Source organism: Sturnira hondurensis, unplaced genomic scaffold, assembly GCF_014824575.4.
Source record: "Sturnira hondurensis isolate 20B ecotype Veracruz unplaced genomic scaffold, ASM1482457v3 Scaffold0004136, whole genome shotgun sequence".
Classification (NCBI taxonomy): Eukaryota; Metazoa; Chordata; class Mammalia; order Chiroptera; family Phyllostomidae; genus Sturnira; species Sturnira hondurensis.
In genome coordinates, this window is record NW_028076767.1 from 45,417,095 (window position 1) to 45,442,590 (window position 25,496).

The 25,496-nt window shown below is 42.4% G+C and overlaps 1 protein-coding gene across 1 annotated transcript in view; it reads left to right on the top strand.

Annotated features, from left to right (window-relative positions):
• The first annotated feature begins 623 nt into the window (after nucleotides 1-623).
• LRP2 (LDL receptor related protein 2) overlaps nucleotides 624-25,496 on the top strand; it is a 196,075-nt gene continuing 171,202 nt past the window's right edge. The window contains exon 1 of the mRNA XM_037044526.1: nucleotides 624-885. Coding sequence (XP_036900421.1) covers nucleotides 807-885 — 79 coding nt within the window. The 5' untranslated portion in view covers nucleotides 624-806. The remainder of the gene's footprint in view (nucleotides 886-25,496) is intronic.

A 25,496-nucleotide genomic window follows, 5' to 3' on the forward strand; every position in this document is an offset into this window, starting at 1 on the left:
AGCTAAGCAAGGATCCACCCTCTTCCCCGACGCTGATCCAACCCCCTCCATAAGTAGTAAAAAATAGAGTATTGCACCCCAGCGCCTCGGCTCTCCGCGGGGAAAACCGGGGTGTCCGAGAGGACCTAGGGATTGTAGGCTAGAGAATGGCCACGAATCTTTCCAGCAGGCTCTTGACCCCTTCCCTTTTCTCCCCTTTCTAAGACCGTGTCGGTGCCACATTCCTCGGTAGATAGCCTTGCCGACTTCTGGGCGGAGGCAAATCTTTCGGAGAGGCGCGTGCGTGTCCCTGTGAGTCTTCACGCGCCTGGGCGCGTATGAATGGGAGTGTGTAGACGTGAAGTGTGCGGGCCTGTGTGTTCGCGCGGGTAAGCGTGTGAGACTGTCTTTTTGACAGTGAGGAGTGTGCGCAACTGTGTGAATATGAGACTATGTGAGTACGTGTGTGATTGTGTGAGCATGTGTTCGAGTCCCCACTTCTTCCAGCTGCAAAGTGCAAGGGGCGGGCCGGTCGGCAGGGGGCCTGCCCTGCTGGATTCCCGCATGCTAGTTCCGGGGCGGTGGGGTCTAAAGGGCTTTATACTGTGTCTGGAGGGTGGGGACTGGCGCGGGTAGAAAAACGGGACGCCTTGGGCGGGCCAGCTTTCCGCCCCAGGAGCCCGCCGAGGTGCGGATCCCACCGAGCGCTAGCGAACGGAGGCGCTGCTGCTGCGGCTGCAGCTTCTGCTGCTGCCTCTGCGGTGTGAGACGCGAGCCCACCTCCCGGGGAAGGAACGGCGAGGCGGAGGCCCGGGGCCGTCGGCGGGATGGAGCGCCAGGCGGCGACAGTGGCGTGCACGCTGTTGCTGGCTTTCGCCGCCCTCCTAGTGCCGGCCAGTGGCCAAGGTAAGCACCAGCCGGGTGGAGGGAGCTCCGCTCCGAGAGCCGGACTTCCCTGGCCGTGGCAGGCGGGAGGAGGGGAGCGAGGCCAGGCAGAAGCGAGGACCCGGCGGCGGCGCCGCAGCGGCTCCCCCTGGGGCGCTCAGGTTGCCCAGTGAGGGGCGAGTGGGAGCGCCCCTCCTTTGCCCGCCTTGGAACTGAGCAATACAAACTTGAGAAAGCAGCCCTGCCGGTTTCGGTGACGGTGCACCCCACGGGGACCCCGTCTTTGTTCCTACGGGAATTTGCCCTGACTCTTATGGAAAGGACTTTGCGGTTGGACCCCAGAGAGTGGAGGTCCCCCCCGCCGCGAGTGCGCAGCCTCCTCTGGTCACGGATTTATTCCATTCCTGGCGGAGCGGTCCCGGGCGCCGCTGTGTGCGGCTTTCCACCTGCAGCGTCCCGCCGCGGCGATCCGTTCGCGCGCCCAGGCTGCGGGCTAGAGCACCCCCCGCCTCGGTTTCACCGGTGAAACTTGGTCCCGCGGTGACCCCCAAGAGACCGCATCTTGATATAGGTTATTTACAACCCAAGATAAGGCCGGGAGGTGGGATTGGCTGTGAGTTCGGCTGATAGTGCTGGAGCATTTTCTTGCAGGGTTTTCCTTTCCAAACGGGTGGTGGGGGCTTTTGTGTTGATGAATGGGGCGCCTCTCCGCGGCTAGAGTTTTGAGGGCTCAAATGGAGAAAGTTTCTGGTTTGAGCGTCTTAAACTTCTCTCAAGTTATCGGACAGTTTATGCTTTTTTACAGAAACAGAAGGAGAAAGAGGGAGGAAGAAGTGGAGAGAATAAAAACAGCAAGAGGGGAAGAGGCGAGAGAAGATAAGCAAGTAGAAAGGATAATGGAGAGAAGGAGGGGAGAGAGAGCTTGAAGACGATGGGGGGAGAGGAGAGGAGAGGAGAGAAGAGAAGAGAAGAGAAGAGAGAGAGAGAGAGAGAAGGAACTCCGGGGATGAATGGGAAGGGCGACTAGGAGGCCTAGGAACCCCACGAGCTCTCCCTTAGCTTTGCGTTGCTAGGTAGCGGCGGGCCGGAGCCGCGTGTGACCGACCCCCAGACGGACAGCGGACGCTGCTGCCTCCGCGGGGACTAATATGCGTGTGGGGATAGGAGGATCCATTCCCTCCCCTTGCGCGCTCCTGTTCCTTCTCGCTGGACAACTTAATTGCCCCACAATGAAAATGAAACCCCTATTGTTGTAGGATTAGCCAAAGCAATAAATTGATTTTCCTAGATCACATATTGGGGTTGACAAACAGGGAGTGCAGAAGCCCCCATTTATGGTGGAGAGAGGGGAGGGCTTGTGGATGGGCCGTGACATGTATTCAAATGGTTAATCTGCTTTCTTTCCTCAATTCTTAGCGTAAGCTCCTTAGAGGGAATCAACTGAGTAATTATACAGCAACTCCTAGCAGTACCCATTTCAGACTTCCTGGGAAGACGTTTGGAACCGCCAACAAATCCCACTGCTTTTGTGAAAATCTTTGGAAAGGGAGGAGAGTCGGGGGGGAGACCATGAATACTTCTTACTCTGAACACCTTTTCTCAGTGTCAGTAACACAGAGGATTTATTATTACCGCAGAGGGTTTGCACCCCCTACTTCAGGGCTCTACCCCGTGTCTTAAGTGCGGCCATAGGATTAACTGAATGCTCCTGTCAGTGCCTGGCCAAAGGAAATCTCTGGATTCGTCTGGGATCCATTTGGATTGCCCCCATGTAACCGAAGCAGATGTTCTCATTCCTGGATTGGTGGTTTAGTCACCAAACACCTGTTCTTACTCTTCTGGGTAGTTTAGATCCATCCATCTCCCTTTCTCTAAGTGTATATAGGTATATAATATGTATAGAAACAGTCATTTATCTATGTGGCGGGTCTTGTTCTAAGTACTTTACATTTACTGACTCATTTAATCTTCACGATACCCCTTTGGAGTGAGTACTCTTACACTCCCTGTTTTGGAGAGGGGGAGTGAAGGCACAGAGCAGTTGAGTAACGGGCCCAAGGTCACACTGCTAGAAAACGGCAGGGCTGTGAGGCAGACCCAAGAGGTTCTGACTCCAGAGGCTGTAATTTAACCGCCACAGTATGGCCCTCTTTGGGTTTCTCTGTTTCTTTTCTTTTGTACTGAAAATGTTATGCTCTCTAAGTTACTATCTATATGTGAAGTTACTAACGAAGCTGAGTGAAATTTTTGTAAGTCTTTGCCACGTAAGGTAAAATCTATCCGCTGCTCTGTAACTGTGGATATTTCTCCCTCCAGCAGTCCTTTCAAGGTTAATATGACCTGAATCTAAGTAGCCTCACTCTTAGTCTTACTGCTTGATCATTTTTACATACTTATTATCTGAATGTCCTCGGTGTGGAAGGTTAAAGAGATTTTTAGATTCTTACTATGTCAATTCTGACTTATGAAGTAAGTATGATTACATTGTAAATGCCCTTATTTTAGCCTCACATTTTAGATAAGATCTTACTGCCAACTTTGCATCATTAGAAATTGGAAAAGAACTCTGAGTATTTTATGCTTGGCTTTTAAAAATTATAGTATATCTATAGCTGAAAATTATTTGCATTTCCTTCTTTTTGTATAATGCTTTTTAAGAAAAAATTTGGGAAAGCCTGCACTCTAGAGTTAAGTTGCCCAGAAATGGCTTTGCCATTCTAGCTGTGTGACTTTGGGGAAGTCACTTCCTTTTGCATGGCTCGAATTGCTTAGCTGCAAAATTGATATGATAATAAAATAATTTATTCCTTGACATCTTATCAACATAGAGAGATAAAAGTGCTTACCATGGTGTAAGGTGTAGAGCATATAGACATTGATCATAAACTAGCAATTATACTTATTTATTATATTGATCAACAATTTATTATATTGACCAACAGTTAAAGTCACATATTGTTTTGTTTACTATTCAGATTTCCAGTTTCCAAATGCACCTAGGAGAGTCTTTAACTATTTTTCACTAACATTTCTTTGAGGAATTCCCAGATTTAAGGGTTGATTTAAAGGGAGGGATAGAGAGAGGAAGAAGAGAGAGAGATACACTGATTGTTGCTTTCCCTAGGCAGTCCAGGGTCAAACTTGCAACCCAGGCATGTGCCCTGATGGGGAAAATCGAAGGCGACCTCGTGGTTTGCAGGAGCACACTCAACCAACTGAGCCACACAGGCTGGGGCCAAGGGTGTGATTTGAAATTTTTTGAGACAATGTTATTGATCTATTTTATTAAAAAACACATTGTATTTATTGATTTTAGAGAGACAGGGGAAGAGACAGAAAGAAAGAGAGAGAGAGAGACATCGATTTGTCCTTCCTCTGATTCTAATTGTGCCCTGCTCTGGAATTGAGCTCTTCCCCACCTAGGACACAATGCTCCTGATTTTTAACAAAGTTAAATTCTTTCATCCAATAAAAATTTAGTTTATTTTTATAGTATCAGCTTTTTGACAAGTCCATCTTCCAGTGACATTTATATGTTTAAAATATTGCGGGCCAATAACAAACATGCAACATTTTGGTTTTATTGCATCTCTGATACCTTGCTGCTACTTTTATTTCACAACAGTTGGTTTCTTTTTCACTGCCTCGAATTCTTCTTTTCCTGTCTTTATTGGGCATCTGCTTAAGCTCCCTTTAGTGTCGTGCCTTTTCTGTATTCATAGACACTTACACTATTAGAGCTGGAGCCAACCTTAGATTTTAACTGGTCTACCTACGTTATTTTAGAAGTAGGTAAACCTGGAGGGAAGGGAGGGGATTGGAAGGAGTAAAAACAAAGGTCGGTTAAATGTCTTGCCTAAGGGCTGATGACTTCCTGTAGAGCTAAAATCTGAACCCTCTGCTCCTCATTCTGTTTTTCCACTTGATTATGTTTATATACCTGCCCTTTGAATATCCCCAGCCTGGGTGGTTGAGAAATTCTCTAGATTCCTTTTCTGTTGGTCCTGACTTATCAGATCAGACAAAATATGCTGACAAGATAACCTAGGTAAGTCTTCTTCAAAAATTTGCTGAGTCACCTGTCCTGCGGCTAAGAGGAAAAGTAGGATAGATTAAGGCAACCATCTACCTCCTGCTTTTAGCTTGCTCCAAAATTTATGCCAGTGGAGACGGTGCTCTGACTCCCAAGTAGCATACCCCAGGTCCGCTTTCCAAAATCTCAGGCCATCAAAGCCAGTTTCTGAAGATCTCTGGGCTTTGTAGTTCAGGCTGCTACATAACTAGGTTTTTAGGCTTATTCAAGATAATCATTATTAGGTCATGGTTAATAGTTGTCCATGTTCTCTAGGCAGGCATTCTAAGAGCACTTGGGTTTCAAAAAAAAGTTTAATTAAAAATTTTTGTCATCGCCTTGATCAGCATGGTTCCATGGGTTGGGCATTGCCCTGCCAGTTTGATTCTTGGTCAGGGCACATGCCTGGGTCACGCAGGCCCCAGTGAGGGGTGAGAGAGAGGCAACCAATGTTGCTCTCGATTTTTCTCTCCTTCTTTATCTCCCTCCCCTCTGAACCTCTCTCTAAAAATAAGGAAATAAAATCTTAAAAAATTTTATTTTCATTTAAAATGACAATATCAAGGACCTAGACATATTTCCTGTGTGAATAGAAACACATTGTAATGTTGGCTTTGGAGTTTCTGTTAAGTCCTAGTAGCTAGAACAACGTACGTATAAAGTAGAGGGTGCTTTCAGAAGTTTGTTGAATTGGAAGGAAAGGATTTTCATGGATGGCTGCTTGACATAGAACAACTAAAAAGGTATTAATTGTGAAGGTCTCGTCTAGTGGGGCAAATGAGTTTGATGGAGTCTTTGTTGGTATAACTGAAATGGTTATCATATCATATTAACTGTGTCATTTTGATGAATTTAAAAAAATTGTCACCGCTGTGGCATTCCCCAGCATTTACTGTCTCCATTGTGTTAGGGAGTAGGTAGTATCAGTACTGCAGAAAGGTTAGGGAAGATGAGAAATGAAAAGGGGGGTCTGGATTTCACAGTGCTATGGGATGGAAACTGTGTTTAAGAGCCTCAGATAGTCACTCACTAGTGTCTAATAATCCTGGTCAGGATTTCACCAACATTAAAAAGACTTGACGTGTAGAATTATACACCAGAACCCTACATAATTTTATTAACCAATGTCATCCCAATAAATTCATTGAAAAAAAGGTTTGACACATTTCAGCTGCACTTCTGGGCTGCTACTTTAGAATGATCAAATTGGTAGTTGTTTCGAAGTGAGGCATTTCTTTTATGCTTCACATGTTCCAGAGGGGCCTGTGCAAATGTTTCCTAAGCAATTTCTTAACAACCTCAGCATCGTGTGATGAAGTGGGAGGAATGAGATTTGGGGGTTAAGTCTGGGTTTGAATCCTGACTTTGCCTCTTACTACTTTGGAAATCTAGTTTCATACACACACACACATACATACATATATATGGAATTCATATATGTATATAATCCATATATATGGAATTTTAATTTTAATATTTTACAAGTAGTTTTTTTAGTGATTCACTCGTGTATGTTTATATGCTGGTTTAATGGCTAAAACAACTTTATGTGTATAGTCTGGACTCTTATGTTTGTAAATGGCAGAAACCTAAGTTAAGTACCTGAAACCTAAATGGAAGTTTATTGGAACACACAATTGAAAAGATAGAGCTATTAGGTGAAACTGATGGAATTGCTGTGATTCTAGGTTATAAATAGTCAAGTATTGGCAACTTCGTATGGCTCAATCTGCTATAAAATGGGGGCCCAGCCTATGTTATGCTGATCTGCCATCTCTTTCTGTCTCCTGGCTCTGGGATCACACTGTTTCCAGACATGTACCCTCTGTTGTCATAAGACAACTGTCCATGGCTCTTGGAGCCACAGCCTTTCATGGCATGTTCATTGGGAAAGAGCAAGAGTTTTTGTCTTAATTGTTCCCAGCAAAAGTCTTAGTTGCATCTTAGGGGTTCTGCTTAGGTCATTGGAGAAGCAGACACTCTATCCAGGGGCATGGAGTATGCCCACGGCTTAGGTCTGGGTCATGTGTTTGGTCCCTGAAGTTATGAACTGAGGATGGACCCCAGAGGACAACTGGGGTAAACTTACCAAGAGAGTGGTAAAATGCATGTTGGTCTGCAAAAACAAGCGTCTAGAACACCTTATCAGATAAAACAAACTGATGTTATTTCATTTCATATATGAAGACAGACCTGAGAGAATATAGGAGCCCCGACTGCTGTGGCTCCGTGGGTTGAGCATCATGCACAAACCCAAAGGCTGTTGGGTTGATTCCTGGTCAGGGCACATGCCTGGGCTGTGGGCCAGGTCCCCAGGGCCGGGTATTCGAGAGCTGGCTGGTCAATCTGCCGGGCTTTCTCAGGTGCATTGATGTTTCTCTCCTTCTCTTTCTTCCTTCCTTCCCCTCTCTCTAAACATAAATAAAGTGTTTATTTTGAAAAGAGAAAAGCCATAGGAGTTTCTCAAGATTAGTCAGTCCTGGGACAACTCAGTAAATTGAAGGGGAAAATATTGGAAACATTAAGGCAAAAGACATGGTGTTCATGCAATCAGGTTACAGCCTTAAGTTGAGAAGGAGAAGGGGAGAAAGAAGGAATTCTAGAAGGTTTATTTGTAGCCTAAAGGATTCTTACTTGAAACAGACCTTTGGATGGACAAGGAAATTCTAGAAAATCAGCTGAGAAAGGCCTTTTATCCTTTTTCAACTTACTCCATTCCCTTGTTTATTCCTAATACTCTGCCCCTTTTCCATGCCCCAGACGTCAGCTGTAAGATGGGGCAGAGAAAAAGAAGAGAGAAAGGTTTCGAGACGTGGAGGCAGAAGTCATCTTGGTAAAAATGCAAGAGTCCCTAGCATTTACCCTAGAGACTTTCCTCCCAAATGTGGTAGAAGAAGTATCTTTTGCCCATACGTGGTTTAATTCAGAAATGCCAAATATATATTCTCTATGTCAGTTTTTATTTTGTGTTAATTTATTAAAGTCTATTTCTAATAGCATGTGCTGAGAAACTAGAAACATTTCAGAAGGGATACTGTATATTAGAGTACTTTTGACTTAGGACAGTGCTAAAGCATAACACAAGGAACTCGGAGACCCTCCGAGAAAATGACAGGTTAGACAATGTGAAGTTTCATGTGGAAATTCCTAAGCTTTTGGTCATTAATCCTCAGGTCGTGCCTGACCCCCAAGATGATTGGAAACAGTGAGAAATGAAAGGAGGAAATGCAATTACCATTCTGTTCATTGAAAAGTTAAGCCACTGTTACCATGGATACAGTGGCTTGTTTATTGTCCAGATTTTGAGATCCAAGTTTGTAAGCAATACCAGAGGTTCCTTTAAGTTTATGTGCTATCAGCCAGCAACTCATGAAGATTCTTAGTAACTTTGAAATAAGCCTTTACTCACTGATTTACTCATTCACATTAAGTATCAGCATGTCTACTTTTGAGGGTCCAATAGTTTTTTTTAAAATGTTTTTTTAAATTTAATTATTGTTCAAGTACAGTTTTCTGTCCTTTTCTCCTATCCCAGCCCCCCTACCCCAGCGCTCCCCACCTCCCTCTTATTTCCACCGCTGTTAGTTTTTGTCCATGTGTCCTTTATACTTGTTCCTGTGAATCCTTCCCCTTTTCCCCTGAAATTCCCTCCCCTCTCCCCACCTTTCCCTGTCAGCCTGTTCTCTATTTCAATGTCTTTAGCTATATTTTGCTTGCTTGTTCGTTTTGTTGTTTAGGTTCCTGTTAAAGGTGGGATCATATGGTATTTGTCTTTCACCGCCTGGCTTATTTCACTCAGCATAATGCTTTCCAGTTCCATCCATGCTGTTGCAAAGGGTAGGAGCTCCTTCTTTCTTTCTGCTGCATAGAATTCCATTGTGTAAATGTACCATAGTTTTTTGATCCATTCATTTACTGATGGGCACCTAGGTTGCTTCCAACTCTTGGCTATTGTAAATTGTGCTGCTATGAACATCGGGGTGCATAGGTTCTTTTGGATTGGTGTTTCAGGGTTCTTAGGATATACTCCTAGCAGTGGGTTGCTGGGTCAAAAGGCAGGTCCAATGGGTTTTGAGGGAACCTGAAAAAGGAGAGTAAGACAGTAGCTACAATTCTGAATTGTGTTATGCTAGACGTTCTTGGATTCTTTTATAAAAACATCCTGTCTTATAGTGTCAGAGATTTGCTTGTCACTTTGGGCCCAATTCTTTGGTTTTTAATCTCATTAACAAGAAGAAGCTTTTCCAAGTAAAGGCTAAAAAAATATTTATTTCCTAGGGAAATCCTCAGATAAAGTTGACTTTAAGAATAAAAGTCTTTTATCTGAAATATGTCAATCTTACCTACATTTTAATCTTACTAAAAAAGAGAAAATCCTACATGTACTTCCACACTGACTTAATTTTGATATGGGAAAGGGTGGGGAGGAGACTTTTTGTTGAAAGAAACATGAAATAGAAAACCCACTGCAAACTGGTTTAAACAATAAAGGGTATTTATTGGCTCATGTAAGTAAGAACTTCTGAGGCAGGAAGGGTTCAGGTGAGGTGCAGTCAGGGTTCCAGTTCTCTTTCTTTGTGTTTTTCTTGACTCTACTGCCCTCTAGGTTTCAGGTTTTCTTTCTTTTTTTTTTTTTTCGGTCTGGCTTTCCATATTGTCATATCATAGCTACCAGGAAGAATGGGGCTACTTTTTTTTTTTTAAAGCTAGGGGCTATTCAACTTTGAAGAGTCTTCAGTCATGTTCTCAAAAACATTCTGTCATCAAAATGCATAGAATATTATAATTTCTAAAGACCGTAGATAGAAGTCAGCTAGTTCCCCAAACTTGGCATATCATCAAAATTACCTGGGTAGCTGTGAATAGTATATATAGATTCTTAGACCAAAACCTACACTTACAAAATCAGGAGTATGGGGGCCTTTTTAAAAAAAGATTTTATTTATTTATTTTTAGAGAGAGGGGAACGGAGGGAGAAAGAGAGAAAAACAACAATGCATGGCTGCCTCTCGCATGCCCTGCACTGGGGAGCTGGCCCACAACCCAGGCATGTGTCCTGACTAGGAATGAAACCAGCGACCCTTTGGTTTGCAGGCCAGCACTCAATACACTGAACCACACCAGCCAGGGCAGGATTATGGAACTTTTCAAAAAAGAGTTTCCAGGAAATTCTGGGGGGTCACACTATTTGGGAACAATTGATTTAGGTAACCTATCATTTTTATATTTTTATTTTATTTTTAAAAGATTTTATTCATTTGCTTCTAGAGAGAGGGGAAGGGAGGGAGAAAGAGGGAGAGAAACACGGATGTGTGAGAGAAACATTGATCACTTGCCTCTTGCACACTCCCCGACTGGGGACCTGGCCTGCAACCCTGGCATGTGCCCTGACAGGGAATTGAACTGGTGATCTCTCACTTCACAGGCTGGTACTCAATCCACTGAACCACACCAGCCAGGGCCATCTTTATTTTGGTAAGATGAAATTCAGAGATGAACTTGCCGTGGAAAATTCCTTCCAGTGGCAGTCAAGTATACTTTGTTAAATCTTTTCTTTCTTTGGATGGGGAAATTACAAGGTAGTTGCAATGACAAGGAAAACTACTCTTTTCCATTTGAGGGGGATATGAAGTATTGCCCACACTACTGACCATCACCTTTTCTGGCCAAGATGACAGTCCCTCTCTTTAGACACTGTTCATGTCTTCGCTGTGTTTTTTGCTCTTTCCCTGGACAATTTTCAAACCCTTCCTCCCATGAAAGAACCTTAGATTCTTTGAGCTGAACAATTATTGTTCTTCTTATCCTTTTTCACCCAAGTTACAGATTCATCTCAGAGCATCCCCAACAGAGTTCATCTGCATCGAAAGCAGCCTATGTATTCCACTGCTGGGGTGTGTGCACTGGAAAATCTTGTAGCTCCTTTCCTTTATATCCTAAACTCAACTCTTCATTGACTCCCCTGAGACTTATAGTCTATTGATCCTACCACCTCTTCCCAGCTTATATTTTATGGCCCATCATTAGCATCACTTCCTTGCCTATGCCCTCAGCAGTCTGGCCCTTGCTCTGTTGTGCTCTGCAAAAGCCCAGTGCTGGTTGAATCTACACGAATTCTTCACATGTGTGTTGCTGTAGCTAAACATAGGATAGCAGGAGAAAAAACACAGGATTATGCTGACTCATTCCACCTTAAATTCTGAAAACTAATCTTAACTTTAAGACCTGTTGCCTGGTGAGGCCACTGTCCTACTTCCTTACATAGTCTTTTTCTTCAGACCTCCAATACTACCTGCTTAGATGACAGTGGTCCTTACAAATGTGAAAATAGAAGTGATCAGAAGAGAACTCAATGAACACCTGTAACTCAGACATCATGACCTGGGCTTTGGCCTACACTAATTGTCTCCTGTCTTACCAAATCATCTCCTTACCCCACATTCCCTCTGGTTATTACCCTATTTTCTCTTCTTTGTAGCAAAATTTCTTGGCCTGTTTATCTATATCCTCTGTGATTCCTCTCTATCAATTTTTCTCAAATCATGCCATTCGAGTTCGAAAAAGAAGTAACTACTTCTTTTGCCAAAATCACTGATGACCTCCATGTTATTAAACCCAATGAGATCTATTCTCAGCTTTCGACTTATTTAGCATAGGACATGATGTATCCCACCTTTTCTCATGAAACACTTATTTTGGCTTCCTGGAAACTACATTCTCCTGGTTGCCTTCCTTTCTTACTGGTTTCTCCTTGGCAACCGATGCTTGTCCCTATCCATATCCTAGACTACTTTTCATCTCTATCTATACTACTTCTTTGATAGCCTCATGCACTCATGGCTTTAAATACCATCTATATACTGACGCCTTCCAAATTTATAAATATAATCCATACCACTACCCTTAACTGCAGGCCCAATATGCAACTGCTTATTTGACATATCTGCCTGGCTGTCCAATAGTCATCGATCACCCTGCAACTAACTAACTAGTCCTTCCTTCCTTCTTTCCTTCCTTCCTTCCTTCTTTCCTTCCTTCCTTCCTTCCTTCCATCCATCCATCCAGATTTTATTTATTTATTTTTAGAGAGAGGAGAAAGAAGGGAGAAAGAGAAGGGGAAAAATATTGATGTAAGAGTGAAACACCAATCAGTTGCCTGTCATACACACTCCAACCAGGGACTGAACTTGCAAACCAGGCATGCACCTGGGCAGAATCAAACTGGTGACTTCTTGCTTCATGGAATGATTCCTGACCAACTGAGCCACACCAGTCAGGGTCCTTCTATTGACCTTCGGTGCTCTTTTAGAACATCAGTTGTATCATGTCACTCCTCTGCTCAAAAACTCAACTGGTTTCTGTCACATACAAGTTGGGTTGTCCAGCAACAGACATTGAGATGAATTTTGGAGTGCAAGATGTTAATTAAGATGAATGTTCATGAAGGGAAGGGAGAAAGCAGAGATGGGCGGAAGAAATTGACCTGTGGCAAAGCCTCAGTTGACCTAGTGAGGGTCTCTGGAGCAAGAGTTGGCTATGAGAGTGTTCTGTATCAGGCCTTCGTTAGTTGTTAGATGTGGTCTGTCCTGGGAAGGGCATGAGCTTGAGAAGGTGCCTTTCTATACTGAGGTGCACCTCAGAGGGGCTAAGTTCAAGTAGACAGTCCCTGAAGAAGACACTGGTGGGTGTCCTATAGCTTCCCATCTTATAAAGGCTCAGAGTCCAGGTCCTTACAACGGTTCACAGGACCCTAACCAACTGGCCTCCATATCACCTTCCTCATCTCTTCCCTTCCTCCACTCACAATGCTCTAGATGAAGTGATATCCTTGCTTTCCCCCCAATGCAGTGAACACCTTCAATGTCTTCGTATTAGCTTTCTTTCTTCCTGTCTCAGATTGTGCATTACTTGCTCCTTGCCTTCCACAGGCCATCTTCTCAGTGTGGCCTACTCTGATTCTTTACTGATTTACATTCTCCATTGCATTTTGTTTAGTTATTAACTTTTGTCTTTCCATCCCTCTGATGTAAATTTCAACACGGAAGCAATTTTTATCTTTTTTTCATTGTTTTATCCCCAGTGTCCAGAATAGGGCTAAATAATTTCAGGGGTGGACAAAAGTAAGTGCACTGTGCCATTGTGACATTATTTTGTGTTAGAAAAGCTATTGTAATAATTATAACCTGCATGTCTTTTTCCATGCAAATACTGTAAACCTACTTTTGCTCACCCTGGTACATGTAAGCAGAATGAGTAGACAGATGCCATCAGGGATGCTAAAGCTGAGAAGGGGCATTCTCGGCTTATCGCCCTGTCCATTCTTATTGCCAGCCCTTCATCTCCCCAGGCTCCTGGAGGCCCCATCAGGATCTGGGAGAAAGAGGAACATCGCAGTCTCTATCAAAACAGTTGGCTTAGCCACGCTGCTTCTCTTCATTTGACTCTCCCCTTCCCTCGCCCTTGCCACCACCCAACTACTGCTAATTCTAAATGCGTCTGAGAGTGGCTGATTCTGCAGCAGTCTTTTTCACCTCCATCTCAGGCACCTGGTTACCCTCTGAGAATCCCCTGTATGTACAGAATGGGTCATTTTGCTATTTTTGGCATAGATTTGATGCCGTAGCTTTTACAAAAAGATAAGCCAAAGTTTTTAGAAGTTATGTTAGTGGACTGTCATTCTGTGTTTAAACAGAACACAAAAGAAAGCTGTCTGAGACCACGGTTCAGTGAAAACAGCCTTGTTCAGACAAAAAGCCCTCTTTGAGGAGGGGAGTGGTTTCCCCATTCAGGGAGGTGGCACGGACTGCGGTGGAAAGAACTTTACATGTCAAGTCAGGACATCATGGATCTTGTACCTGATGAGTGAAGGAAAAGGGGCCTAACCAAAGAAGGCCCGAAACTGCTGAAAAATGTGCATGCCTGCTTGTCCCCCCGGCACAATCCTTCTCATTTGAGATCCTGTTCTTTCAAGAACTCTATATGCAGCTATGAGCAGATAGCCTAGAGGCAGATGAGTAACTCAGTTACATGCATGTATAGGTTGAGAAGTTGAAGGAATGAGCTAAGATAATTGTGGCAATTTTTTTCAAGTGCTTTCTATGTGACTGATACTGTCCTAAGTGTTTTACAGGTATTAGTTTACCTGCTTCTTTGTTAACAGTCCAAATATTATGGATAAAGGACCAAGGCAAAGACAGGTAAGGTAATTTGCCCAGAGCCATACAGTTATTAAGTGGTGAATCAAGATTTGAACCCAGAACCCTTATTCCATGTTATCACTGTGGATAATAGGCAGGAGCTAGTGGAAGATAGTGCCTCTGTGTGCAAACAAAGCCTTATTTAGTGAGGCTCCTATTGCCATTGGTGACCTCATTTTAGAGATTGGTACCTTTGCAACCCAACTCTTGGATATTTTTGTGCTACTTTTGGCATTCATTCATTCATTCATTCACTCAGTACCCATTGATTGAGACCTTCTCATGCTGCAGACGTGAGACAGCAAGGTGCAACAAAGGATAGAGAGGTTCCTGTGACCTCTCTATTGTCCAAAACAACTTACTGTTTACAAGAGACATTTCTATTTTAACTGGGTTTTGCCTCTACACTCTTCAAGTACTGACCTATTCCTGTCTGCTGGCTTTCTCTTATGTTACCGCTTCTTCCATGGGAATGACTTCTCTGTAATTATATCTTTGAGTTCAAAAGATCCCTTACCCAGTCAAAGTACTGGCTGTTCTACTGTACAGTAAGTACAGTAAGTACTACTGTAACTTCCCATTAGGGATGGCAGTGATTTTTAAAGGTTGTTGTTTAGTATTAATGGAAAAACTTCCATTTTTCCATTAAGTTCCGTTTTTGCATTAAGTTCTCTCATTCAAAGTCCTAGGAGAAAGTAATCGACAGCCAAGTGAGAAGTGAATTTCTTCATGTCTGAGGAGGCTGCTTTTGTAGAGATGGGGAAGGCATTTACCTATGGGCTGGGTGTGCTGAACGGTCTCTTGGGCTCAAAGCCTCTCTCACTCTTGCCAAAGATGTCTGCTCTGCCACCATGTGAGCCAGTACTTTAGAGTCAGACATTGTTTCCCCCGAAACTCTGATTAAAGTGCAGAAGTGTTTACCCCAGTAGGAGTTTGTCAGAACGAGGTTCAGAAAGAATGAGACCCCCCAGTTTTTTTAAATCTTCAACCAAGGACATTTTTTCGTTGCTTTTATTTTTATTTATCTATTTTTATTGAATCTTTATTGTATTTTTCCCCATTACCATTTAGTTTTCTTCAGTGCTTTTAGAGAGAGAGGGAAGGAGAGAGGGAAGAAGAAGGGGAGGGAGAGAGGGGAGAGAGGAAGGGAGGGAGATAGAGAGAGGAACAATGATTGGTTCCCTTTTGTACATGCTCTAACTGGGTATGGAACCTGCCACTTAGGTGTGTGCCCTGACCTGGAATTGAACCCACAACCTTTTGGTGTATGGGAATGGGGTGGTGCTCCAGCCAACTGGGCCATGCTGGCCAGGGCCAAGCTGGTGTGTTTGCATGAGAGATGGAAGAAGTGAAGAAGGTACCAGAAATGGAGAGGTAACCTTGAAAGGGAGTCAGCTTCATCTTTTAATTGTTTGGCCTAATTCACCTTTTCTGGGGTGGGGGTAAGGGGGGAAATGGTATTATCGCTTGTGTTTTCTTTAGGATGGCCTTTTGGAGAGTTTCTATTGTGAATCTGTCATACAGACCTCACAGAGAGAACCTCTTACCTTCTAGTGTGGCTCTCCTCTCTCTAGTTAGCAATAGGATTGTTTGAACAAAAGGAGAGGTTGACCCTAAAAGCTATGAAGTTGCAAGATTCAATCATTCCTTAGGGATTCAATAGTGCCAGGTAAGATTGAGAAGAGGCTTTTGGATGTAATGTACATGGAAGATATAACTTTTCCAGACTGTACTGATGACTATTAATAGAAATCCTATTTTTCCTTGGTTAGTATCAACAAAAAAGAATTTACAAATGAACAAGGTAAAACACACACATCCCAAATTAATTGTTAAATAGTTCATTTTTATGTATCAAAACTCTGATTTTTTTTCCAGTTCACTTCTGACATAAAATTTACTTCTTCCTTAATATTTGGTGCAGTGAGCTGTTGAAAGAATTTGCTAAGTAATCATTAGAAGCTGAGATTCTAGTGAAAGACAAGACTCGCAGTTTAAAAATTGAACCTACTAACTGGAAGACAGCAAAAGCTAGTTGCTTCTTGCTGTAAATAATTAAACCCAGCATTGCAGACAGGCGAAAACATGGGACTTGAGCTAAGTAGGACTTGAACTAAGAAGGATGCACATTACATTTAACACTTTCACTTCCCTGCAAGGGAAATCAAAGAAGTCTTTAATAGTTGTTGCTGATTGTGAATATGTGCTACAAAATCCCACTGTAATCCAGATTTATTTTTCAAGCATTTTGCTTTGATTCAAGGAGTGAGAAAAGGAAGGGAAGAGGAAAGGCATTTTATGAAGGCCCTCTCACTCTGTCCTTTTAGGAGTTCTAAGCCTGATTTGTCACAGTGACCGGGGACTTTGGATCCCGCCAGAGACTGTGCACAGTGGGTGCTGTAGTAGATCAAAGACAATTGGCTCCTTTTTCTTGCAGAGAAGCATTGGATCTATTGGGTTGGCCAAAAAGTCCATTTAGTTTTGTTCCTGTAAAATAAAAGATACAGTTTTTTTTTTCACCAATGAGTTTATTGATTTGGATGTTTTGAGTATGTTGGCTATTGGCTTCTAGTGGGTAGAGGCCAGGGGTGCTGCTAAACATCTTCCAATGAGTAAGAGAGCACCACAGCAAAGGATTATTTTGCCCAAATATCAATAATACCAAGAAACTTTGCAAACCACTTTTGATACCTTTGATTAGTCAGCACATTCTCCATATACCACACAAATCTTTTTTGCATTTCAGTTGTGTTTTTATTTTTCTTAAAATAATAAAGCATAATACACCAAAAATGTTGCATTGTTTTCTTCCATCTTCAATATTAAAATGGATGCACAAAAATTCACCAATTTTGATAAGTTTTTTTAAAAAAAATGCACACTAATGTGACAGCTGACACAATACAATCTAGCAATTGTTTTTGAATGAAGCTAAAGACAACTAAGCACTACTAGAGCCATTGTGTGGAAAAAACCAAATGAACTTTTTTACCAGCCCAACACTAATTGAGAACTGGATTGACATGAGACACATAGGTTGTATTCTTTTCAATTTTCTGTAACAGGGCTGGTTTTCTTAGGACAATCTTCCCCCCTTTGAGGTGGGGCAAGTGGTTGGCCTTAATTTTTTTATCCATGAAAAAGGGAATAAGATTTGTAGTTCTCATAGGGGTGGGCTTCGAATTTTGACATGAAGTATTTTTTATTTAAAAAATTAATAATACAGAGTAAAATCAACTCTGTATGTGTGTAGTTCTAGAAATTTTAATACCTATATGTATATTTCCGTAACCACCACCAGTTCAACAACTTCCTCAAATTCCTTTATGCTATTCATTTGTAGTCATACCCTACCAATAGTAGGTTTTAAGTTCTTTTTCTTGAAACTCACTCTTTCATATAAAAGTCTCAATTACTTTTTTTTGTTCATTTTAATTTAATTTTATTATTTATTTATTTTTAGAGAGAGGGGAAGGGAGGGAGGGAGGAAGAGAGGGAGAGAAACACCAGTATGCAAGAGGAGCCTTGATTGGTTGCCTCTTGCCTCTCACATGCCCCAACTGGGGACCTGACCCACAATCCAGGCATGTGCCCTGACTGGGAATTGAACCAGTGACTCTTGGCTTTGTGAAACGATGCTCTACCTGCTGAACCATGCCAGTCAGGCCGTTCATTTTTGTTCAAGAAATGTTCCTAGCTTATTTTTGAAGAAATTCAAATGACATGGATGGTAAGCTTGTAAGGCTTAATTTTTTTTTAAATGGAGGTAAAAACTCTGGAAGCTCTTTCAATTATGGCCTTATAAGAAAAAAGCTTCTCCAAACTCGGCTTATTGCTGTGGAGTGGAATCTGCAAAGAAAACACACTCAAGAAATCTCCCTTGAAGAGGAGGACAGAGGTTTATTTTCTATTTGATGATTTACCCCTTGACACCTGGGAAATGATTAGTTGATGTTTTCAAAGAAGATTAAGTCAGTGTGTTTAATGAACTGTGGTAATCAGGTGACTCAAATCAATTAACTCCTTGTTAACAATTTCCATCAATTTTGTAAATAAATGACTAAATCAGTAAATTCTACTCTTAGATTAAAGGCTATTTCCTGACTTACTTTACTGATGACAACTTAGAGATTTTCTCCTGCTCATCTCACTCCCTGCCTGCCCCTTTCACTCTCACAAACCAGAACTCCTAAGCTGTAGGTTGCGGGGACACACCAAGTGACTTGTGATACACGCCTTCAAGGAGGGGTCAGGCTGAGGGACACCTTACTCTGTCGTCACAACCCAACTGGAAAGAGTGATCTAGGTAAACAGCACAATAAGTAAGTGTGTACACGGTGACATGAAGGTAGATTGAGGGGGAGCAATAGTGATGAAACTCACTCTAGGATAAGCTTTTACGTTTTGAAATGTTTATTTTTTCTAAGTTCCAAATGAATGAAGGTATAATAAAAAAATGAAGCAATTTGACTTTTAGCTAGAAGTAGGCTTGAATGGATACTTTGAGTACTCTAGAGGGAATTTAGAAAGACTTTGGGGGTGTATTGATTGCATTACTCTGTAAAGCCTGATTGCAGTTTTAAAATACCATAAAAATATACAGCGAAAATACTGTTACTTATTAGAATCCCTGTAATTGAAAATTCTCTGCTTACATGATTTTCTTATGTCTTGGTCGCCAATGAAGCACGTGAGCAGGGTCATTATAAAATGATCCCCCATGCCTCACATCAGCCATCGAATTTTCTGAAGGACGTAGGATACTCAGGATGTTGGCATTATAGGAAGGTTGATATAGGGAGTATTTGGCATCTTCAATAACTTTTGAAGAGTTAGTACATTAAAAATTTGCAAAAAATGCTGTGCTAAAATTATTCACATTATATAAAGAGAAACTTTTTAGTTTTCTCGAAGGTATAGAAGGTAGCTAAAATTGTAGGAATGAGCTGAAGCCAGTGATATAAATTTAAATCTCTGGCTGCCAAGCCTAACGTTGGGCTCTTCCTGCTATTACAGAAACCCTGGCCATGCCCCACTGCCCCTTCTTCATCTGTCCAAGGAACCTCAGTCTCAAGGATCCACCTACCCTGGACACGGTTAACCTGTGGGTGAGCCCTTTTGGCGCTGGGGCACTCCCTGGTACAGGAGCCTGAGATTCAGCCTGACACTTTTCAGATGTGCACCCTTGAGCCACTTGCTCCTCTGAGCTTCAGTTTCCTGGATTATACAATGGGCATTAGTAATTTATGGGTTTCTGGGAATATTTCAAGGACATTGTGAACATACAGTACACATTTGGCCCCATGGGGAACCTGGTGTTAAATCATTAATAGTCGACCAGCTCTTGGTTAGGTCAGGGCAGCAGGGCAGCCACTGTGCTGTGGTCTTTTAAAATACAGGAACCACTGGTGAAATTCTCTATCCATAGAATTTGCTGGGGGGAGGGGGAACATAGCTTTTTTTTTTTAAGGAGATGAAATTATTAGACAAGGGAGCATTAGAAGGCAGGCCTTAACATCTGCCTGTATACATCCTGCCCCTCTCAGGTCTTGAAAGCCCAGATCCAAAATATCATGTTATGGAAAATTTCAAACTTCTTAATGGACTTTGTGTTGTTGCCATTTCATGTGCCCTGCACATGCTCCCTGTACACTTGGTTTTGTGCAGGGTTACTGAGGATGTCTGTAAGTCTGGGAACAAGAATGATGGGAGCATGGCCCTGGCTGGTGTAGCTCAGTGGATTGAGCGCGGGCCTGCGAACCAGAGGATCGCAGTTCGATTCCCTGTCAGGGCGCATGCCTGGGTTGTAGGCCAGTTCCTGGCAGGGGACACACAATACATTGTCTGTCCCCGGCAGAGGCAACCATACATTGATATTTCCCTCCCTCTCTCCTTCCCTTCCCCTGTAAAGATAAATAAAACATTAAAAAAAAAGAATGACAGGAGCATGGATTTAAGTGGTACTCAGGTGTGTCCTCTGGGCAAGGGGAATGATGGCTGGAAGGAAGAGTACACTTGAGGTGAATATTTGGCTTTGTGATAAGTTTTAGGCAGAACATGTAAGAATCACAGTCCATGATGGTTTTTCCCCCTTCTTATTTCATGAAATAAGCTACAAGGGTACATTCAGTTAAAAAAAAAGATGAAATGCAGGCAGGTGTATTATGTAGGACTTTTAGGAAGTCTTTTTGAAGGAGAGAAGGCACATCCTTCTTTTTTGTTTCTTATTTCATGAAATTGTAGAAAGGTCAGTGGGAGTTCAACAGGAAAGAAAGCTACCAAGCTAGATTTTGCTAAGAATTACAGTAAATATTCTCATTAATGTATTTATTCTACAAACATTTACTGAGAGCCTAGAATGACTGGAGAACCGGAGGCTCAGAGATGATGAGTAAGACATGTATATAGGCACTGTGCTACGGAGTGAGCCTTGTTACAATAGAAATTTGGGAAAGAGCATGAAGTCCTGTAGGCCCGAGGAAGCCAAGAGCCAAGAAACACTGCACAGATTTGGCATTTGCGCTTCGTGTTGAGGGAGGGCGTGTGGGCAGGAGATGGAGTTGGGAGAGGGGACCCTGGTTAGACTGTGGAGGATTTTGTATGTTAAGCTAAGAAGTTTGGTGCCTTTGAAGAAATAGGAGCTAGGAAGTGAAATGATCGGACTTCCATTTAATAAAGGTAATGCTTGCTGCAATGAGGAAAAGCAGATCAACCCGTGTATTAGGGAATTACTGTAATTATCTGAGTGACAGGTGATGAGAGTAGAACTAAACTTTTGGACTTCGAGGTAACCAAAAGGTGAGAGAGTCACCATGGAATGTAGAAAAATCTTTTCATTTGTTGCACTTTTAATTAATTCTATTATTTGTTTTATTAGGTATGCTTTATTATGGGAGCATTAGAAGTATCTTTTCGATGTACACATTATTCACATTCATAAATACTTAATGGTATTTTCTTGAATCCTCCTGTCTGAAGCGTCTAGCTTATTGACCATCTGGGCATGGCATGTGATGTTTTCTCTGGTTCGGTTCACTGATCCCTAGTTGGAACAGCTCCCTCAGAGAGCATGTTGTTGTAATGATGCCTGAGGATCACTGCTAGCATTTAGATGGCGGAGGACAGGGGTGGTAAACCAACTGCAAGACACAGCACACTTCCATGCTGCAAGGAACTGTCCAGTCTCAAATGCCAAAAGTTTCTCTATGGGAGCCCATCCTGGCTGATAGGCAGTGAATAAAGGTTCAGGGAGGAGTAACACTGGGGCTAAGAGCTGACATTTACCTGGAACTTACTACATGCCTCTGATATAATCCCCATAACGATACAGTTTAGTGCCTGTGACAGTCCGAGAAGGTGCATAGCATTACTAGCTCCATTTTATAAATGAGTAAACTGAGGCAGGGTAGGAGTTTTGCTCTGGATTTTGCATGCTGAACTCTACTGTTCTATTGTTTCCCCATGCTTTACTCTCTTGATTATGTAACCTTTATTGAACCCCTACTCAATTTAATAAAAAAATTGATCAATTATAAGAGAAAAAGGAGAAATACATTTGTGTTGTGTACTTTATTAAATTTCAATATATACCTCTTGGAAACATTTCTTCCAGTTTAGGAGAATATGGGTAAAGTACCTCCTCCAGGTGTCTTTTAAAATATGGAAAATGTTGGATGACATTTGTTTAAAACTAGAGCGGCTTTACGGATTGCAAGGAAGTCTTTTTTCAATAGTTCATTTTTTATTATATGTTTTCCACTGCCATTTAGCCCTCCATATCCTCTTGCACTGGGAGAAGCTCTTCCTGGATAATAAAACAACTGGCGCTCTGTCAGTGTCTGGTGACATGACTCGGCTCCCTGGAGGCACCTGGTGGCTTTAGAGAGAGTGCCATGATCTTGCAAATTTGTTTTTTCACTTCTCATAAAAGGGAATCTGCCCCAGGTGGGGCCTTTGTAGATGGCAGGCTTGTGTCAGTGACACTGGATGGAGAGCGTGGCTCTTCCTTGGGCATGCCTCACACTTTCCTGCTTCTGTGCCGGTTCCAGTTTGTGCCTGTGCCAGGCGCACCCTCCCTGCAGACGCAGAGGTGGGAGCATGTGCGCACCTTCCTCCACAGGGCTTTTCTGCGCTGAATGTTATCTGAACCTTTCTCCCAGCGCTTCTCATCATGCCATGAATTATAATTATTTATGTATGTATTTTATCTCTTCCCCTAGAAGAGGACCATTGATTCTAAGAGTTATGCCTGCCTCTTCTGGCATCCTGTGTCTGGCACAGAGCCATGAATAAAGTGGACCTCAAATCTTTGGTTGTGGAGAGTTAAAAAGAGCTACGTGAGTTGTCGTAAAGCAACTCCGTCTCCTCGGAGGGGAGGTGATGGGCAAACTATACTCTGGACTGGTGTTGCACAGCGGACTTTGTTAGGTTTGAACAAGATAGACATTTGTTTCTCATATAATCAACGACAGAGGCTGGTTTGGCACTGCCATGGTATCATCAGGCAACCAGGCACTTACCTTCCTGCTCCGCCCTTCTCTGCTGGTGGCTTCCATCCCTAACTTCACCTCAGTGTCCAAAACAGCGTTTACAGCCATAACTGTCTCTGCTTCAGGCCAGGCAGTAGGAATGGAGGGTGGAAAAGAAGGGTGTGCCTTCTCTCTTTCCAAAATTGTTCCTGAAAGTCCTACTTCATTCTACTGCTTGCATTTCATCTTACTGATGATCACACTTAATTGAAGTCTGGGAAATGTAGCCTCTTAGCTGAACTCATTGTTCCCCCCAGGAAGCTGGGATTCTGCTTCTGAAGAGGAGTGGGGACTGGGTACCCAGGCAGGCTGCTGTGGTCTTGACCAGAGGTGCACAGGTGACTCTGGGCATTTGTGCGGCTTTGAGAAGCACGTTTTGGGAGAGACATAAACAATTTGAACTAAATTCAGGGGAGAGGTACAAGAATGATGAGAGAACAGGAAACCATGTTATGGGAGGAATGATGGAAAAACTGGGGGGTTTTCTTCTTTTTTTTGGAGGTGAATCAGAGGAACAATGAGTAGCCCTCTCTTCAAATGTTCAAAGGAACTTTCTATGGAAGAAGGGTAAAGCCTATTTTAATGATTCTAAGGATACGAAGGAAATTGTAGGCACAAAGCATGCACCAAAGGAACGTTGGAATTAGACTTCAAGGTCTCTAAAGACCTTACATAGTAGAGACGTATACCGTATACATACATCTGTGATTCTCTGACTTTGAGGTTAGAAATACTGCTTGTTCTCTCGGTTCTTTATATCAGAATCCCCTTTTCTTTCTGGTTGCCATGGTGGTGATACTGTTAGCAGTTTACGTTTTGAGAAGTTCAAGACTTTCTCTTTTGTGGGATGTGGCCTCAGTTGCCTTCATGCTTAGCCTTTTTCAAAAGGCTAAGTCAGAAACAATTTCCACATTTAGAGTGAAGTGAGGAGAATTCTTAGATTGTAGATCCTAATATCAGAGCTTAGTAATTCCATGTTGTCAACTCTGTAATTCAATAAATATTGTCACTGTCAACTGCTTTGGACTAAGATAGCTGAGTTTAGGCAACTGGTTACTTTTATTAAGTTAAATATGAATTCTTTTTATTATTACTAAACACTTTAAACACTCCTGAAATGTAATTGTTTAATGTATCTTAAAAACAGAGGTGTTAGATCTAGCATCATAGAAATGTTGACTTGAAACCTGTATGATCCTATTAACCAATGTCACCCCCATAAATTCAATAAAAAATCAGAATGAAATGCCAGCAGGGCAGGTACCAGTGCTTCTGGAGCTTTGATGTGCCTGCGAATCACCTGGAATCTTGTTAAACTACAGATTTCCATTGGCAGATCTGGGCGAGGCTGGTGATCAGCTTTCCTAACAAGTTCTCAGGTGATGTCGATGGCACAGAAGATGCACTAGGAGAGGGTTTCGATTAAGGAGGGTTTCCATCTTTTTCTTTACACACAAATGTGCCCTACAGTCTTAGGACTTCACTGAATTCCCTTTGCAGTCTGTTATGGTAAAAACACAGACAGACACACCAAAACAGAGGTGTCATACACCAGGCAAATAAACTAGCAAAGAGTTAATTTATTTCATCAAGCAGTGATGTATGTTTGAAAGGGCATAAAAATTTGCCTATCCTTGTGAATTAAGCTCTATCTTTATAGTTCAGTTTTATTTTGAATAATAGAGATAGGTTTTTGTCTTGCAAACCTGGGATATAAAAAATATTGTAAGGAGAGAGTATAATTCACAATAAAGTGTAATGTAGTGATAAGATAATATGAAATTTCTGTATTGAATCAACTTTTTAAAAAGGGGGAATCAGTTATCATTCTAATTAGGTTAATTAAAAAATATCCTCACCCTGGTGGGTGTGGCTCAGTGGATTGAATGTCAGCCTGTGAACCAAAAGGTTACTGGTTCGATTTCCAGTCAGGGCACGTGCCTGGGTTGTGGGCCAGCTACCCAGTTGGGGGCATGCGAGCAAGAGGCAACTCATTGCTGTATCTCATGCACATTGATGTTCCTCTTCCTCTCTTTCTCCCTCTCTTCCCCTCACTCTAAAAATAAATAAATAAAATCTTCAAAAAGTAAAAATGTTCTCAAACTGATTGCTGATTATGAATTTAGAAGTGCTAGAGTATAAGCAAATACATATGAAACAGGAAAAAGCTGACAAATTCAAAGGAGACAACCTATAAAGTTAAAAGGCTCAGAAATCACTTGGGTAGCAACTGTAGCAGTAGCTCACTTCGGATGAACACTTATTTATGTGCCAGGCCCACAGTCCTTATTCTGTCTTCGCATTGGCCTGTGAGTAGCCCTTATTATCTTGTTATTCTCATATTTAGATGAGGAAATGGAGGCATGGAAATTAAATAACATGCCCGCCATAGTATTAGTCAGAGGTGGAGTTGGGGTTTGAACTTGGGCTGTGTGACTCCAGGGGCTTACCTCTAGAAAGTTACTGGCTTCTAAGCAGTCTTCCCTTCCTCTCCTCCCCACCTCCTCCCCCATTTTAGAGTAGTGTGTCAAGCATACGGCCACCTCGTCGTTAGCCAGGCTTTGTCTCGTAACCTCTTCTGGACAAGCTGTTGGCTTTCAGAGGTGCTCGGCTGAATGGAAGAAGGGAAATAACAGACTCCTAGGCTTGACGCGCATCCCTAGAGTACACCATGTACACACACGCACAGTGGGTGGGACTGGTGAATCTTGTGTTTCTCGGGGAAGCAGTTCTTTGTTATAAATAGTAGAGGAAGAAGTATTATTTTAGCAAAGAATCAAAACTATAGTGTTTCAATAAGTCATTTATTTGTTACTTGTGTTTCTGGGCCTCTGA